We start from the raw sequence: 16,888 nt of genomic DNA on the forward strand, positions 1-16,888 counted from the left end.
CCTCATGTCCACCAGCCACCCAACTATCAACCTTCCTAATAATTGAATCACCAACTATAATGGCCGTCCTAATCATTCCCTCCTGGGCATGTGCCCCTGGAGACCTATCCTCGGGCACAGAGGATATACATCAACTTAAGGACAGGTCCTACTACAGGATTGCTTCCTGCCTCATCAGGCTGATGCTGTCATTCCAGGTGATCTTTCTCCTTCAAGGCAGTAGTGGGGCTACCAGATTGGAAGTGGGACTTCTCTACTATGCCCCTGATAGTCTCCTCTATATATCTCTCTGTCTCCCTTAGCTGCTCTAGGTCTGCCACTCTAGACTCCAGAGATCAGATTCATTCTCCGAGGGCTTGGAGGTCTTTGCACTTAGTGCACACATACAACCTCTCACTAGCTGGGAGATAATCATAAATGTGGCACTCGGTGCAAAAGACTGGAAAGCCTCTCTCGCGCTACTGGACTACTTCCTGCATCATGATTTTGTTGATTTGTTATCAAGTTAAAATGAAAGGGATATAAAGCTAACCTAAAGTACTTTTAGTCTATAGATTTATTTTATATTTGTATGACAATGACCCTCAAACTCTACATTTAAACTACCCATATGTTCCTAGTTCCCACCTTATTGATTCTTGTTTTGAATTAAATTCCTTATGTATAAAATCTGTACCAAATTACTCCTACCAAACACAATTATGTAAAATCAAAACATATAAAACTAAATGAAAACAAATAAGGTATAGCAAGGAAGATGTGGTACACGCTTCTGGTCCTCTTCTGCTGCAAGGGGTGCGGGGCCTCTGGAAGCTGGGGCTGTGGAGTTCAAAGCCTGGATCGCTCACTGTGACCTCTGGAGTCCTCTCCCGGGTGCTGCTGGGAATGGTATGCAGATGAGCCTTCCGGTCCTCCTCTGCTGCCAAATAGCTTAGCAACTGTGACAGTAGGTTGAAGAATTTGAGGAAGATTCTACTTGGTAAAGAGAACGTTAGGAAAGTAACATTTGTCTCTTTGAGCAAAGAAGGATGACATCCCCATGGACAAGTCAAGGCTCTGATGAGAATTGAACTCATGACCCCTGGTTTACAAGGTTAGGGCTCTAACTACTGAACTTAGCAAAGCTTGACTAGTATCTATATTCTGCCTCCCTCTTTATCCCTCCAACCCATGTTCAAATCTGCGGTCCCTCGGACTCAGAACGCAGGCCTATCACCATCGATTCACTAAGGCCTGAGATTTTAGAAAATCCAGGCCTATGTCCATGGACTTCAGCAACATCTGCACTGATTGGTTTCATAAACATCTTTCCCAGAAACTTGAGGCCTTTGCAGACTGTGTTATCTAGGCACTCATGTCCCAAAACTATTGTTTGGGCAGCAAAACAGCATGCCCGTTAAAAGAAAAGAAAAACCATGTGATAAATAGAAGATACATGTTAAAGGGATTTGTCACTTTATATTATCATTGTTTGCCTCACTGGTCCACAGTATTTTTTCTTGTTAATTGTTGAGATGACTAGATCAGGTTACAAGTGTTTAACTTAACTGTATCAGATTCTATTCACTTAGAAATTGTCTAATCCCTTATTGGAGTATGATGGAAAAAATTTCCCTGTTGAGTAAGTATCAGCTTTCATGTGAAACTCTTTCAGATCTCCCAGCATCTTAACTCTTCGAAACATAATGGTTACATTCCCCAATTTATACTTTTTCATTATCACTCCCATAGGTACTTTGTCAGACCATCCCATCCACCAAGGGTTCAGCTAAATTCTCAGATTCCTCTTCAAGGTTACCTCAGTTCCAATACTCTTATAAAAGAATGGGATTCACTCCTTTGAACTCCCCCAGACATCTTCTAATCAAGATTTGCTTCCAAAGGAGGATAGTGCAATTTCATTTGTCAGCACTACTCATGACTTCTTGATCTCTGACTTCCCACTTGAATTCCACAGCTCTCCAGTCCCATAACATGCAGGCTATGGCATCCCCATGCAATAGATCTCTTGGGGCATTTTTCATTTCAGAATCATCCCAGACACCTCCTCTCCTGGCCTTATTACCCAGTGGGAGGAACAGCTGCCACTGTAACCTGGTTCTGGTCAGTTCCATGGGAGGAGGAAGAAACTGATCCATTCCTTGGCCTCAAGCCTCTCCCCTTAAAGGGGAAGAGACCCTGCAGAACCCAGGTTCCACTGGAAGGGTCCCCAGGCACACCAGTCCACAGGCTGGCTACTGCAGGTAGCTACATCCCTGGAGGTCCCTCTTACTAATCCCACCCTGCGAAAGACAGGAACGGAAATAGCTAAACCCACCAAAGGTGTCCCACTTTTATACCTCCCACTAAACATTTATCAGCCAATCAGAGAGCCCCACCCACTAAAGGGAACGCACAGTCCTTAACCCAAACCACATTACCACATTAAACTAGAATGCTCACTGCTCTAAAAATGCCATGCAGTGGTCCTTTGCTAGTACTCCAAGAGCAAACATACAAAACATCTCCCAAACAAGTCAAACATGATAATTTAAGGGTCTCCCCAACCCAGAACATCCTGTGCTCCTAGAAACCAATAAAAGTCTCAATTTGGGGGTCTCCCCACAATTGAAACATACAATTTGACTAAAGGTACCTAAACTTTTGTATACAACTATACTTAAGTGTGTATTTGTATGTGGGAGTAGGTAGGGGGTATGTGTGTGTGTGTGTGTGGGGGGGGGGGTTGTCAAAGTGTGATGATTAGTTTTGGGAAGAGTCAGCGATGCAGCAGTTCAGTTTTGAGCTAGAGTATACTCAAATAATTTAATTAAAAAAATTACAGAACGCGAAGCTTAAAAATAGATTAGAGCTCCCCTCAGTCCCCTGCTACAATCCCCCTTTTTTCCCTATATTCAACATCTCTATAATTCTGCCCATCGTTCCTATTAGGGATGTGAATCATTTTTTGACAATTTAAAAAAATTGTCAGATATTTTTTAAATCGTCAAAAATCATTAGAGTCGCGATACAATAGAAATTCCCCTGATTTATCGTGAAAAATCATAAATCAGGGGAGGGGGGGAAAACCGGCACACCAAAACAACCCCTAAACCCACCCCGACCCTTTAAAACAAATCCCCCACCCTCCTGAACCCCCCCAAAATGTTTTAAATTACCTGGTGGTCCAGTGGGGGGTCCCGGCGCGATCTCCTGCTCTCGGGCCATCGGCGCCATTTTGGCTGCCACTAATATAAATGGCGCCGATGGCCCGATAAAAAAAAAACCCACCCGACCCTTTAAAATTAACCCCTTAGCCTCCCCCACTCTCCTGACCCCCTCTCCCCAAAACTTTTTACACATACCTGGTGGTCCAGGGGGGCCGCGGGGAGTGATCTCCCGTTCCCACACTATCAGCTGCGCTAAAAAAAATGGCGCCGATGGCCCTTTGCCCTTACCATGTGACAGGGCAAAGGTAGTGCCAGCGCCATTTTGAATATTGGCAATACGGCCCGCGGGCCAGAGATCGCTCCCGGACCCCCGCTGGACCCCCAGGGACTTTTGGCCAGCTTGGGGGGGGCCTCCTGACCCCCACAAGACTTGCCAAAAGTCCAGTGGGGTCCGGGAGCGATCTCCTGCATGCGGGCTGTATTGCCAATATTCAAAATGGCGCCGGCGCTACCTTTGCCCTGTCATATGGTAAGGGCAAAGGGCCATCGGCGCCATTTTTTTTAGCGCAGCTGATAGCGTGGGAATGGGAGATCGCTCCCCGCGGCCCCCCTGGGCCACCAGATATGTGTAAAAAGTTTTTGAGGGGGAAGGGGTCAGGAGAGTGGGGGAGGCTAAGGGGGTAATTTTAAAGGGTCGGGGTGGGGGTTTTTTTTTTTTTTTTTTTTTATCGGCGCGGGCCTCACTAAAAAAAATTAGTGATGTGAATTCACGTCTCGTAACAATCTGATTTCCCCCCCCAGCCGAACCCGATCGTTAAAATGATCGGGCACACGATTCACATCCCTGGTTCCTATACTTCATAACTCATCTCTACAATTTCACAGCTACGAAGTGACAGATTATACAGAGCACAGGGAGGATCCAGCTCCAGTGCATGGTGAACAATATATTTGTCAAGCCCTCTGAAATATACTGTGAAAAATTTCATATGTGGCTGAACAGTGGCCAAATATCTCCTTTAAGGATATTTGACAAAATCAACTGTTCAGTCACTATTAGCCAAAAGGAAGTCCAGACCTTCAGGACTGAATTGACCCCTGTATTTGTTGATAAAAATCTGTAACTATAACTAACTGGTCAGGTGTAGTTTGCAGACGATAATGCAGGGTTCATTCTCGAGTACACAAATTACACATTTTGGGCTGGATTTTCAAAGCCCTACGCGGGCCAGGCTTATTTTATAAAGGCCCAGCGATGCGCGTAAAGCCCTGGAACGCATCTAAGTCCCTGGGCTTCAAAAAAGGGGCGGTCCGGGGGCGGAGCTAGAGGCCTCTGGCACAGCGGTCATTTGCCACTGTGTCAGAGGATCGCGTGCCAGCAGACTGCCGGCGCACGCAACTTGCCCAGAGGCAAGTGCAAAAGGTAAGATAGAGGTCGGGTGGGGGGTTAGAATAGGGCTAGGGGCTGGGAAGGTTAGGGGAAAGGGTGCTAAGGATAACGAAAGGGGAGGGAATGGATGAAGGCTATGGGCGTCAGCACATGCAGGGTGCATTGTGCACCCCCTTGCGCGCGCTGACTCCTGATTTTATAACATGCGGTCACCTGCGCACACAGGGCCAGATTTTGTAATCTACGCCCGATTTTATAACATGCGTGCGCAGCCGCGCATGCATGTTATAAAATCCTGGGTTGGCGCGCGCAAGGGGGTGCACACTTGTGCACCTTGCGCGCGCCGAGCCCTAGGGGATGGCTTTCCCCGTTCCCTCCGAGCGGCCTCGGAGGGAACTTTCCTTCCACCTCCTGCCACCTTCCCCTCCCTTCCCCTATCTAGCCCGCCCCCCAGCCCTATCTAAATCCCCCCTACCTTTGTTGGATTATTTACGCCTGCCTCCGGCCAGGCGTAGGTTGCGCACTCCGGCCGAGTGCCGGCACGCGATCCCCGCCCCGTCCACGGCCCGCCCACACCCCACCCATTTTTTCAAGCCCCAGGACATATATGCGTGTCCCAGGGCTTGTGCGCTTCGCAGAGCCTATGCAAAATAGGCTCGGCGTGCGCAGGAAGGTTTTAAAAGGGTTAAGCGTAACCCTTTTAAAATCCGCCCCACATGTTATAAAATAGGGCGCCCATGTGTGCACACCAGGTAGCATGTGCACATGGACACCTGCGTGTAGCTTTGAAAATTTACCCCATTATTTCTTTTTGAACCTTGGGACATAACACTCATTATGGCAGCACTTTTTCCAAGAAAGCAGCACCTCACACTGATTAGTAATTCCAATAACTTCTGCTTTATTTTCACACAACAACAGACACTTGTACTTTTTCCAGTAATGCAGGACAGGGAGGAGCTAGATCTTATAACAGTAGAACTCAGATAAATGGCTGAAAGCACGGCCGAGATATCTAAAACACAGAGAGGCATCTGCATACCAGCGTTCTCCGAAAGGCCTCCAGATTCAGCTGGTGTTTTCTAGATCTGAGATTTACAAATAAAAATCCCCTCAGACACACCTGCTGGAGAACAGCGTTAATAAAAACTGGCTATCACCAACCTGTGCTCTCTAGTCTACACCTTTGTTCATTTCAACTTTCTTAAAATGACCACTTCCTGACTTAACATCTACAAGCACTAGAGATCACTTTTCTTACACACAAGAGCATGATCATATGGCACAATACACGATGACCAGCAAACCCTGGATTATTCAAAACAAAATATCTTTACAGCAACAAATCATATATATATTAGAAACTTGTATGATATATATATATATACATACACACACATACACATAACACACACAGTTTAGTAAAAAAAAAAATATAGGAATGGATGTGCCAAGTGCATATAGCATTATTCCATTTCATCTAGCTGGAAATGGATTTGTGTCTTAGCTGTGGTCTACAGTTCCCAACATGTGGATTAATAATAGCAGGCTAACCGTGTCTAACTGTGCTGCTGCTTAAACAGGCTTCAGCCTCCTGGGCTTTTCTTAAAACCTTTGCCAAATCAATTCACTGTTTCTGACAACAGACGTGATGATATCTATACCAAAACATTCAAGATACACCTCCCAGCTCAAGCCTTCCCTCCCTTGCTGACACAGAGTGAAAAGATACTGTTGGGAAAATATTTTCTTGAAAGTATATATTGTTTGTGCTGGCTGGACTGGGGCTGTTTTTACATTAATCCCAGAAAGAAGCCAAGACGTGGTGCACCACAGCAGCAGTTCAGAGCCCAACAGAAAGCAGACCTGGTACTTAAAAGCTCAGGTGTCTGTAAGGTCTGACGTAACATGGAATGCTGAGGCATGCCAGCTTGTGCTAGGGTAAAGGTCTCTTGATGGTATCCAGAGGTTTCTGTGGGAAATAAATCGTCATGGGGCGCAATAAGGCAGGAGACAGCATTTCTGCTGTACTATACCAAGTCATTAAGAACATAATCAAAATCAACAGCCTAAAGTTGAGTGGCCATTCTGAAACTTGGAGGGATGCTGATGCTGATAGTGAAAAATTGTACAACAGTTAGCTCAGATGTTTCAGAGCTGTAGCTAACCTTTTATCCTCTGCACCTGGTTATGATGAGCTAATACGGTTCAGTTTTACTCTGCTAGTGGGAGGCTAGCCCAGAGCTCCTGTCCCATTTAGTGACAGTAACTCAGAGTTTACTGCTCAATGGAATTTTTTTCTTATAACCAACTTTTCTATACTAATATATTTTATTTATTTATTTAGGTGTTTTATATGCCGTCATTCCAAAAGAAGATCACAACGGTTTACAATATCCGCATTCATATTCATGGTCAACGATCACATACTGTGTGTCAAAATTCACCTTCTAATTCAACACCATAGCGTATACGTATTCTAATTCATAATCATAAATATTCTAGGAGATCACACTAGCTACTATATAATCTAGTTCATATTCATAAAGGGGCTGATTTAAAAAAAAAAAAAAACCCAAACATGTGTGCATACATGTCCGCATGGTTCCCGGCGTGTGCACATGGATGTGGCTATTTTATAACAAGCGCGCGTAACAGGGCCCTTCCAAAAATGTGCACTGCGCACTCAAGGCCCGGTCACACGTGTAACCCGCGTTATTTACATGCGTGGCCCTTCTAAAATCAGGACGATATTATCTTGGTCGACCTAACAGTAAATACAAGTTCCAGTTCTACTAACAATACACTTCACATCATTCATTACTTATTGCTCACTCTATTAACAATATTTCTGGTACTGATGTAGCAGTTATCAGCATATTGATATTTTACGTTAAATTGTATGCATAATCTAAAGAGCCATGTTCTCAGTTCACGCTAGAAACTCTTTCTTTCTATTACCTGATAAACTCTAAAGAGAAAAATACCAGTAAGTAAACAACCATTCATTTTTTACCTTAAGCATGAACATATCACAGTTGGATAGTTTACCATCTCTGAATTACTGATTTGCTGACCAAAATACGATGCATTTCTCTAACTTCTCTATAGTTCTGTTTCTAATTCTTGCACAGACGCAAAAAAAGTGCAGGTAGAATGGTTAACCTAACAAGCATTTTATCAGGCTATTCTCTAGGAAAAGTTTTAAAACCATAGGAGTTCATTTTCAGCTGCGGTGCGGATCATCTAGTTAGCTGGCTAAACTTAACCAGCTAACTAGCAGGGAATATTCAGAGGCACAGTCACATTAGCTAATGTTTTGTCCATAGACTGCTTCAGGGGACGAGAGTAAGGTTCAAAATAGAAACTGTCCACCCTTATCTGAATGTATTTAAGGTCCAGACCACATCATGGTCTCACAGTCAGAAAAGGAAACGCTCATTTTTTAATTTTGAACCTTACCCTCGTCCCCTGAAGCAATCTACAGATGAGACATTAGCTAATGTCGGGTCATTGTTTGGGACTGTGGGTTTAACATTGGGATTTTTAAGTTTGTGATTGCTTTTATGAGAAATTTGCACATTTTTTATTAACAACATTTTTATGTGTTTTGCTGTTCATAGTCCTCTTTGGTACTTTTACCATAATTTTTATATGCAGAACATTTTTTTAAAAAAAAACCATACAAGAATAGTTGGGGTGAATGATGGAGAAGTCTGGTGGTGGTAGTTTGCGAGACCCCATGACTGGCTTGCAGACACCTGTATAATGCTACTCTGCTTTTGAAATTTTTGTGCATTTCATTCAATTTTTGGTGTGTTGAGTTGTTATTCACTGTAGTATCTCTGTATCTTTTGGTTTCTAAAATTGTAAAGTATGACATGATATCTGGATGAAAGATGCCACATGCATATAAATGATAATTATTAATTAAGTAAAACTAAAGTTAAGCATTGAATTTTCAGTATTTTTTTGTGGGAAAATGCACAATTTATTAGGATATGTGTAGTACAATGATCACATTGCAAAAGATTTTCCATGCAGATATAATAATGTTCTCACCAGATATGCTGCTTCCCTCATAAACTGCTTTGCAGGCTGTTTCCAGATGGCAGGCACAGTGATTACCCATCGTATTGCATCTTTCTCAGGAAGGGCTGGGCATTGATCTCTGAGTTCCTTTGAAGAAGTACAATATATATAGGTGATGCTGCTCCCACATGATCCATGCTTAACTTCTACCTATGCCTTACTTAACCTCTACTCAGAGAGAAAACAACAATAGACTGTATCTATTTCCCTGTAAGTGGCACATGCAATCTCTGCCTGCTGTCAGCTGGCTCTGCTCTCACCCTGACCCCCATCTCTATGTGGCAAGGGAAAAAGTACCCACACTGATAATTTTACCTACAGAGGGAGAGGGCAACTTTCAGCCTTTAATGTAACTGGGTGACTGCTTATTTGTCTGGGTTGTCAAAACAGAGGCAAGGCATATTCTGAGGCAGGCTGTGGTCAGTGGCAGGTGGAGGTCAAGTGAGTCTGGGATCAGGCCAGGGACAATACTGGGTATCGGTGCAAAGGAAAGAGGGATGGATAGACAGCACAGGCAGGCGAGGAGTGGATCAGGAGGGCAATGAGGAAGACATAGAAGAATTGAAGAGATGAAGACAAGGACGCTGGATTAAAGAAAGACAGACGCTGGAACTGAAGACAGAAGCAGGAACAACTCATACTACCGGAATGTAGAGGACCTGTTGCTGAGGCAAGTTGTGTCAGAAACACTGCCCTTTTATGTGGCCTGAGGTCTGACATCATCATTAGGGGCTGCAGGGGATTTCCCGCCATGGTCCCTTTAAAATACCGAGACAAGACATGCCTAAGGAGCACACGCCACGTAGGGAGTCAGTGGCGGCAGCCAGCCACCTGAGTCCCTGGTGGCATTTTGCCGTATTGAGGAATGGTGGGACAGCACAGGGCTGGAGTCATTGACGGTATTTTCACCTCCCTTTGAGGTTGTCTCGGCTGGTCTGGGCATGGAGGTGAGAGCGGCAGTCTGTGGGAATAGTCCTAAGACCACTGAGCATAAAACACACACACACACACACACACACACACACAGACATATATATTAGGGATGTGCATTTGTTTTAGACAAAATAGGAAATATAGACGATATTTCCTATTTCGTCGCGGTTCAGGAGGCCCTGAAACGATAGGAAAACCCACAAAATTTCGTGTGGTTTTCTTATCGTTTGGGGGGGGGAGAAAGGGCACACAGACCCCCCAACCCCACCCCAACCCTTCAGATCTAATTATTTACAATCCCCCACCCTCCCCCCAAAACTTGTCTAAAGTCCCTGGTGGTACAGCGGGGGTCCTGGGAGCGATGTCCCCCTCTCGGGCCGTCGGCTGCCACTAATCAAAATGGCGCCGATGGCCCTTTGCCCTTACCATGTAACAGGGGCTATCAGTGCCATTGGCCAGCCCCTGTCACATGGTAGGAGCAATGGATGGCCCGCGCCATTTTTTAAGACGAAATTTCCTGCAGTTCTACGAAAACGAAACCAGAAATGATTACTGGCACAATACACATCTCTAATATATATGTATATATGAATCCATTAAGAAACCACAGAATATAACACAAATGTAAATGTTCTAGTATTCAAAAGTTACTATGTTGATGGGATTGGAGGCAAAGAGAATCCCAGAGGAACAGGAAACTGGAAGAGTACATTAACTTGAGGTATCTATCTAATCCTCTCCTGGAGGTACACCTAACCGTTCTGGTTTTCATGATATCATAAATAAATGTGCATGACATAGATTTGCATACATTCACAATCCATGATATGCAAATCTAACAGATGCATATTCATTGTGGCAATGCTGAAAACCAGACGGCCTGGCTGTGCCTCCAGGAAGAGGGTTTAAGTTTCAATTGGAAGTTGTTTGGCTCAGTACCTGGACAGCGTGCTGTTTGAAGAACCGGAGAGCATGTGCGAATACCTCCAGGGCTTGCACTTTCCTCCCATTTATGGCTTCCAGTTGTGTCTTCATGGTGAGGTCCTACAACAACAAGTGAAGGGAGGCACATTCTGTTGGACATACAGAATAATACAATATGCCACGCTATTAAGGAAATTAGGTGTGCCCACCCCTCACTTTACTGTTTTTTAGCAGAGACAAAACATGTCTTGGTAGGGCAGAGACCACTCATAATGCTTTCTTAAGATGAGATATCCACTGTAAAATAGAAATGGTGCAGCAAAACTGTATAATTAGGTAAACTGTAGAAACATTACTTCCACCCATGTTTATGATTATCAGAAATAATATTGTTAATTTCTTAGAAAGCATTGCGGCATGCTGTTCAATTTCTATGAACACAGCCTGTATAACCTTACACCCTTAGATGCTGCATGTGTGAGAATGATAAGAGTACGCTTACACTAGTACTGTGAATCTTCATTTTGAACTTCTCAAAGTAAAGCCACTCCCTTGCTTCTTCTGGATCCAGATCATGGTAGCAGTCCCTTGCTGTGTATCCAAAGCTGTGAAACCTTCCCTCTGGAGTTAATAACAAGCTTGTTGGAGTCTTCTGATTGGCTATTCCTGGATCACCTCCTTCCCATTTCCTGAAAAAAAATATCAACCATCAAAGATGTACCTCTTATTATTTTAGATATGCTTTAGAACTGATACTGTGATTAGTAGTAGTAGTAGTAGATTAGAAACAGTGGAATAGCTTTCCCATTTGTAATAAGTTTGATGCTGGTATTTTTCAGACATGGGCGATTAACATGGCACACCCGAGTACCTAGAAAGCAGGGCATGTAACTGGCACCAGTAATGTGATATCTCCAGTGCTAGCAATGAAAACAGTCAAAAGCAAGAATGGGTGTTCCTATTACATGAGCCTTATTAAAAAATGACTTTTTACCCCATTTTGTGCATATGGGCATATATATCTTCAGAACTGGGTGTTATTTTTGTGTGCTGTTTTTCCAGCCCTCCCCCAAACGATAAGAGAACCCCCATGATCAATATCGTGGGGTTTTCCTATCGTTTTGGGGGAGCCCTCGATTTCTGACGATTTTGAAAATATCGTCTGATATTTTCAATCGTCCGAAGCCCGATTCACATCCCTAATACTCTGTCCACCCGGGAACTCCATCACTTAGCCAAGCCCTAGAGGGCAGACACCTCCTTGACCCTGGTTTTAGAGATCCATGCAGAGATAGAGGGAAAGAGACTGTAAGCAAAATGTCTACAATGTTCAAAATGGATTACAATAAAAACACCCATAAAAATAAACAAAGACACATAATAAAGCTAAACAAAATAAATGAGCCGTGGAATAACCCCTCTGGGTTCATTCCTAAAAGAGGCTCTTGTTTCTTCCATTAGTTAAGGTTAGAGAGTTCTGAAATTGTGGAGAGGTGCCATTCGGTACAGTCCTTCCCTTTGAGAGTCTTGGGATGGCCATCCTCCTAGTGAAGATTTATAAGTTGCTCTCTACTGAGAGACTATAGGTAGTGGTTTTAGGTTTTTGAAGGGTTAGGTGGCAGTAAGGAGCGTTATTTGCATTGAGTTTTCAGGCCTACTTGGAGGAACCAGGCAAACTCTACCTGAGGAATCCTAAGCAAAGTTCGGAGGTGGTTCTTCCAGGCCACTAACTGGCTGGGTGAGCTTCTGCTGGGTTGTTTTTTGGGATTTTGTTAGTTTTTGTAGTAGGAAGCCTTGAAGGACTCTTGGGTATTGCCTGGAGGCAGGGCATGGGGAACACTTTCCCTGGAGGGCCCAGGGTAAAGAAGACCTGCCCCTCTGTAACCTGTTCAGGGGAACAGAGGAATAGTGGTGGCCTCATGTCAAGGATATTCTGGTGTTTTGGACTCTAATTTGGGGAAAGGATTTTCGAATTAGAAGAACCAGGAGGAAGAGTTTGTTGCCCCTTCCCATCTGAGGAGGAATAGTAGGAGCAGTCTATTCCTTAGAGGATCCCTACCATCCCAGGATTTGAGGAAACAGAGTAAGAGAAAGATAGGAACATCGCCTAACTGTGAGTAAATTCATCCTGACATCTACCGAGAATGCCCACTTGGAGTCTTTGTCCCAGGGAGAAAGACAATTGTGGAATCTCTGTGCAGAGATTGTTTCCCATTTTTGCCAGTTTGGAAAGGGTTTTCTACCCCAATCAAATGATACTCTGTAGAGATGTGAATCGGAACTGGAATCGGTTCGGATTCCGGTTCCGATTCACATGTGTTTTTTTTTTCATTGGGCCCGATCGCGGTTTTGTTTATCGGCTGCGCCCGAGCCGATAAACAAAGAACCCACCCGACCCTTTAAAACTAATACTTTAGCTTCCCCCACCCTCCTGACCCCCAAAAAACTTTTTACAGGTACCTGGTGGTCCAGTGGGGGTCCCTGGAGCGATCTCCCGCTCTTGGAGCCGTCGGCTGCCACTAATCAAAATGGCGCCGATGGCCCTTTGCCCTTACCATGTGACAGGGTATCCGTGCCATTGGCCGGACCCTGTCACATGGTAGGAGCACTGGATGGCCCGCACCATCTTGTGCTCCTACCATGTGACAGGGGCTGACCAATGGCACCGGTAGCCCCTGTGACATAGTAAGGGCAAATGCTATCGGCGCTATTTTGATTACTGGCAGCCGACGGCCCGAGTGCAGGAGATTGCTCCCGGACCCCCGCTGGACCACCAGGGGCTTTTGGCAAGTCTTGGGGGACCCTCCTGACCCCCACAGGACTTGCCAAAAGTCCAGCGGGGGTCCGGGAGCGACCTCCTGCACCCGGACCGGCCAATGGCACAGATACCTTGTCACATGGTAAGGGCATCGGCGCCATTTTGATTAGTGGCAGCCGAAGGCCCGGGAGTGGGAGATCGCTCCAGGGACCCCCACTGGACCACCAGGTACCTGTAAAAAGTTTTTTGGGGGGTGTTATTTTTGTGTGCTGTTTTTCCCGCCCTCCCCCAAACGATAAGAGAACCCCCATGATCAATATCGTGGGGTTTTCCTATCGTTTTGGGGGAGCCCTCGATTTCTGACGATTTTGAAAATATCGTCTGATATTTTCAATCGTCCGAAGCCCGATTCACATCCCTAATACTCTGTCCACCCGGGAACTCCATCACTTAGCCAAGCCCTAGAGGGCAGACACCTCCTTGACACTGGTTTTAGAGATCCATGCAGAGATAGAGGGAAAGAGACTGTAAGCAAAATGTAAACCTGTGGTGCTGAGGGCTGAGTTTATTGTGCCATATTTTCACCTGATTACCCTTCAGTAAAGATTTTATTTTTGGACACACAATCAGTGGCTCCAGTGGGAAAATACCCCTCTCCCAGAATAAAGGAAGAAACAGAGTCACCCCTAGTACTCCGGGCTTGAAAGGAATTTTCTTTCCCCTTACCTGCAACAAATCCAGAAACTAGGGGAAACAGACATTAAAGAACTAGCCAGGAGTGGTTCCAGCCCCAAAGAGACACTAAATTCTTTTATGGTCCCATTGGTGGTTAGCGGCCACCCAAAGATGGGGTTACAGCTGTATAACCATATATGTAGAAAAACTCTCAGAATAAATTACACATCTTCTAATATAATACTTTGATATCTTACCCCTTGCATATTAAATGCCTCTTTCAAGGCTTTCTTGAAGCCAGATTTATCCATCATGAGACTGATGTATTCTGGAAATAAGTTCCATAAAAGGGGCCCAGCAACTGATAAAGCCTGATCTCTAGTTTCCATTAAGTGAGCTGGGTGCACAGAAGGTGTTTCTAGCAAGCTGCAATTTGCTGAATGCAGTGTCTGTGAGGGTTGATAAATTCATAGTACTGAACTGATCGCCAGGATTAATTAATAAGTTGTAATTTAAATAGATCATCTTATACTTCACACACCAGTAAACTGGGAGCAAATGTAGAGATTGGAGAGCAAATGTAATGAGATCATGTGAGTTTATGCCAGTCAGAGCGCGAGCCACAGAGTTCTGGATAATTTGAAATGCCTGAATTGAATTTCTGTTTAGACCAATAAAGTGAGAATAGCAATAGTCTAACATTGGAAATATCAGAGTTTGCAATGTAGTATGAAAAGTCAGATTCTAATAACGGCTTAAGTCTACATAACATCCATAACTTATAAAGAGTGGACTTCACTTCAGCTCTAATATGTTCGTACATTGTCAGAGATGGATCCAGGATAATGCCTAAACAGTGAACAGCTGATTTTATAGGCAAAGAATGACCACCAAACATAAAAGCTGAAGGACTATCTGTAAGGGACTGCCTGAGTAATACAAGTAATTCTGTTTTATTAACATTGACTAATAATTTATTGTGGAGTAACCAGCACTTAATTGCCGATAGACAGATTTCCAAGATGACTTTACAGGGACAAAAAAATGGATATCGTCAGCATATAGTTTATAGTTTACTACACTTTGCTACTTTCCCTAATAATCCTAAAGACTGAAGATGCCCATATTGTGGAGTGTCACTTCTACAACAATCTCTCAAGTTAAATGTAGTCTGCTCCCATGTCCTCAATATAAAAGGGGGGGGGGGGGGAGGGCTGTGGGTGCAGGTCCATTCCTTTGCTGAAGGGGGAAGATAACATTTCTAGGCCCTTGGAGTTTTGCCAACTTGGACTCTGACAAATCACTTTTCACTCTGGGTATTGTTACAATAATAAAAACGTGTTCAATGATGATAATTTGACAAAATACATACATTTGGAGATGCATTTGCTTCTTTTATTTACAGAGTCATAAGCCACACTGTGTCAGAATTACCTTGTTTCTCTATTGCAAGATTTCCAAATATCAAGTGGCAGATTTCCTATTCATTCTAGAAAATTACTTGGCATTTGAAATCCAATGATTGCACTACTCCTTTTCATAGAACACACTCCTCTTTTCTTTTTAGGTTGAGAACCAGATGGCTATGAATGCCTCTCTTTCTCCTCTGCTGTACCTGGTTGGTGCTGACTCCTTTTCTCCCAAATTGTGTAACATTTCTGGCACCAGGTCATAATGCCTGGAAAATTCTGTATGAGAATTTCATCTTCCTAAAGTAATGTCCCTAATTTTCAGGGACTATCCCTGATTTAGGACCAGCGTTCCTGGCTGCTTCATCTTCTTGAGGACAAATTGTCACTACCCGGAGAAGTGCCAAACTCGCAGGACTTCTCTTCATTCTTTTCCCCTGGAGGCTAAATTCCCAACACTTTCGATCTTCCCTTCCAGCTCTTTGCCTTTTGCCATGTACCCCTAACACGGGGTAAACCATCTCCAGTCCTTGAGGGCCACAAACTGTTTGGGTTTTCAGTATATCCTTAAGAACATAAGAACATAAGAAATTGCCATGCTGGGTCAGACCAAGGGTCCATCAAGCCCAGCATCCTGTTTCCAACACTGCAGTAGGGCAGTAAAGAAGAGATAGGGATCCATCAGACAGGAAAAGTAGGATTGAGAGTGCCAAGAATAAGAGGAAAAGTAAGAGAGAGACTAAATATAGGGGGGATGGGGCAGGGAGAATGAGATCTACATGGGGTGGAGGGACAAGGAGGAGAGAAGACTTGATATGGGGTCATGAAGCAGGAGAGAGTATCCAGGATAGAGGGAGAGGTTTGGTGCTGCTAGGTTATAGAGGGATAGAGGACTAGATTTTGGGTAGAGGGAAGGCAGAGAATAAGAGGAATGCAGACCAAACATGGGGAGGGGTAAGAGCAGGGAAAGGGAGCTCTATATGTGGTAAGATGGAATTTGATGAGATGGTATGGAGTAGAGTGGCCAGGGAACGAGGGTTCCGGCGCCTCGCTGAACAACCTCCTGCAGTCGATCTCCTGCCGGCGCCATTTTCCGTACGAAAACGATTCGCGGCGGGAAATCGCTCCCTGACCCCCGCTGGACCTCCAGGAACTTTTGGCCAGCTTGTGGGGGGCCTCCTGACCCCCACGAGACTTGCCAAAAGTCCAGCGGGGGTCCGGAAGGACCTCCTGCCGTCCAATCGTGTTCGTCTATGGCCGCCGCCATTTTTCGGCGCCATTTTGGAAAATGGCGCCGGCTGAAGACAACAAGATTCAGGAGCAGGAGCCCGTTCCGGACCGCTGCCGTTCCGGACCGCCGCTGGACCCGCAGGTTATTTAAGTCATTTGGGGGGGGGTTCGGGAGGGTGGGGGATTTAATTTAAAGGGTCGGGGGTGGGTTTTAGGGGGTTTTAATGTGCCGGTTTTGCGATTTTTCGATTTTTCGATTTTTCACGATTTTTCACGATTTTTCACGATTTTTCACGATATTTTACCCCCCCAAACGGCAACAATACGA

At 44.6% G+C, this 16,888-nt stretch overlaps 1 protein-coding gene across 3 annotated transcripts in view; it reads right to left on the minus strand.

Annotated features, from left to right (window-relative positions):
* The window catches only part of HSPA12B (heat shock protein family A (Hsp70) member 12B), a 239,122-nt gene that overhangs the window by 97,058 nt on the left and 125,176 nt on the right, over positions 1 to 16,888 (minus strand). For all 3 annotated transcript variants that reach the window (XM_029594206.1, XM_029594225.1, XM_029594216.1), the window contains 3 exons: positions 10,991 to 11,177; positions 10,504 to 10,608; positions 8,602 to 8,718 (listed from right to left, as the gene is read on the minus strand). In XM_029594206.1, the coding sequence (XP_029450066.1) occupies positions 8,602 to 8,718; positions 10,504 to 10,608; positions 10,991 to 11,177 (409 nt within the window). The remainder of the gene's footprint in view (positions 1 to 8,601; positions 8,719 to 10,503; positions 10,609 to 10,990; positions 11,178 to 16,888) is intronic.

The sequence above is a fragment of the Rhinatrema bivittatum genome, chromosome 1 (genome assembly GCF_901001135.1).
Source record: "Rhinatrema bivittatum chromosome 1, aRhiBiv1.1, whole genome shotgun sequence".
Taxonomy (NCBI): Eukaryota; Metazoa; Chordata; class Amphibia; order Gymnophiona; family Rhinatrematidae; genus Rhinatrema; species Rhinatrema bivittatum.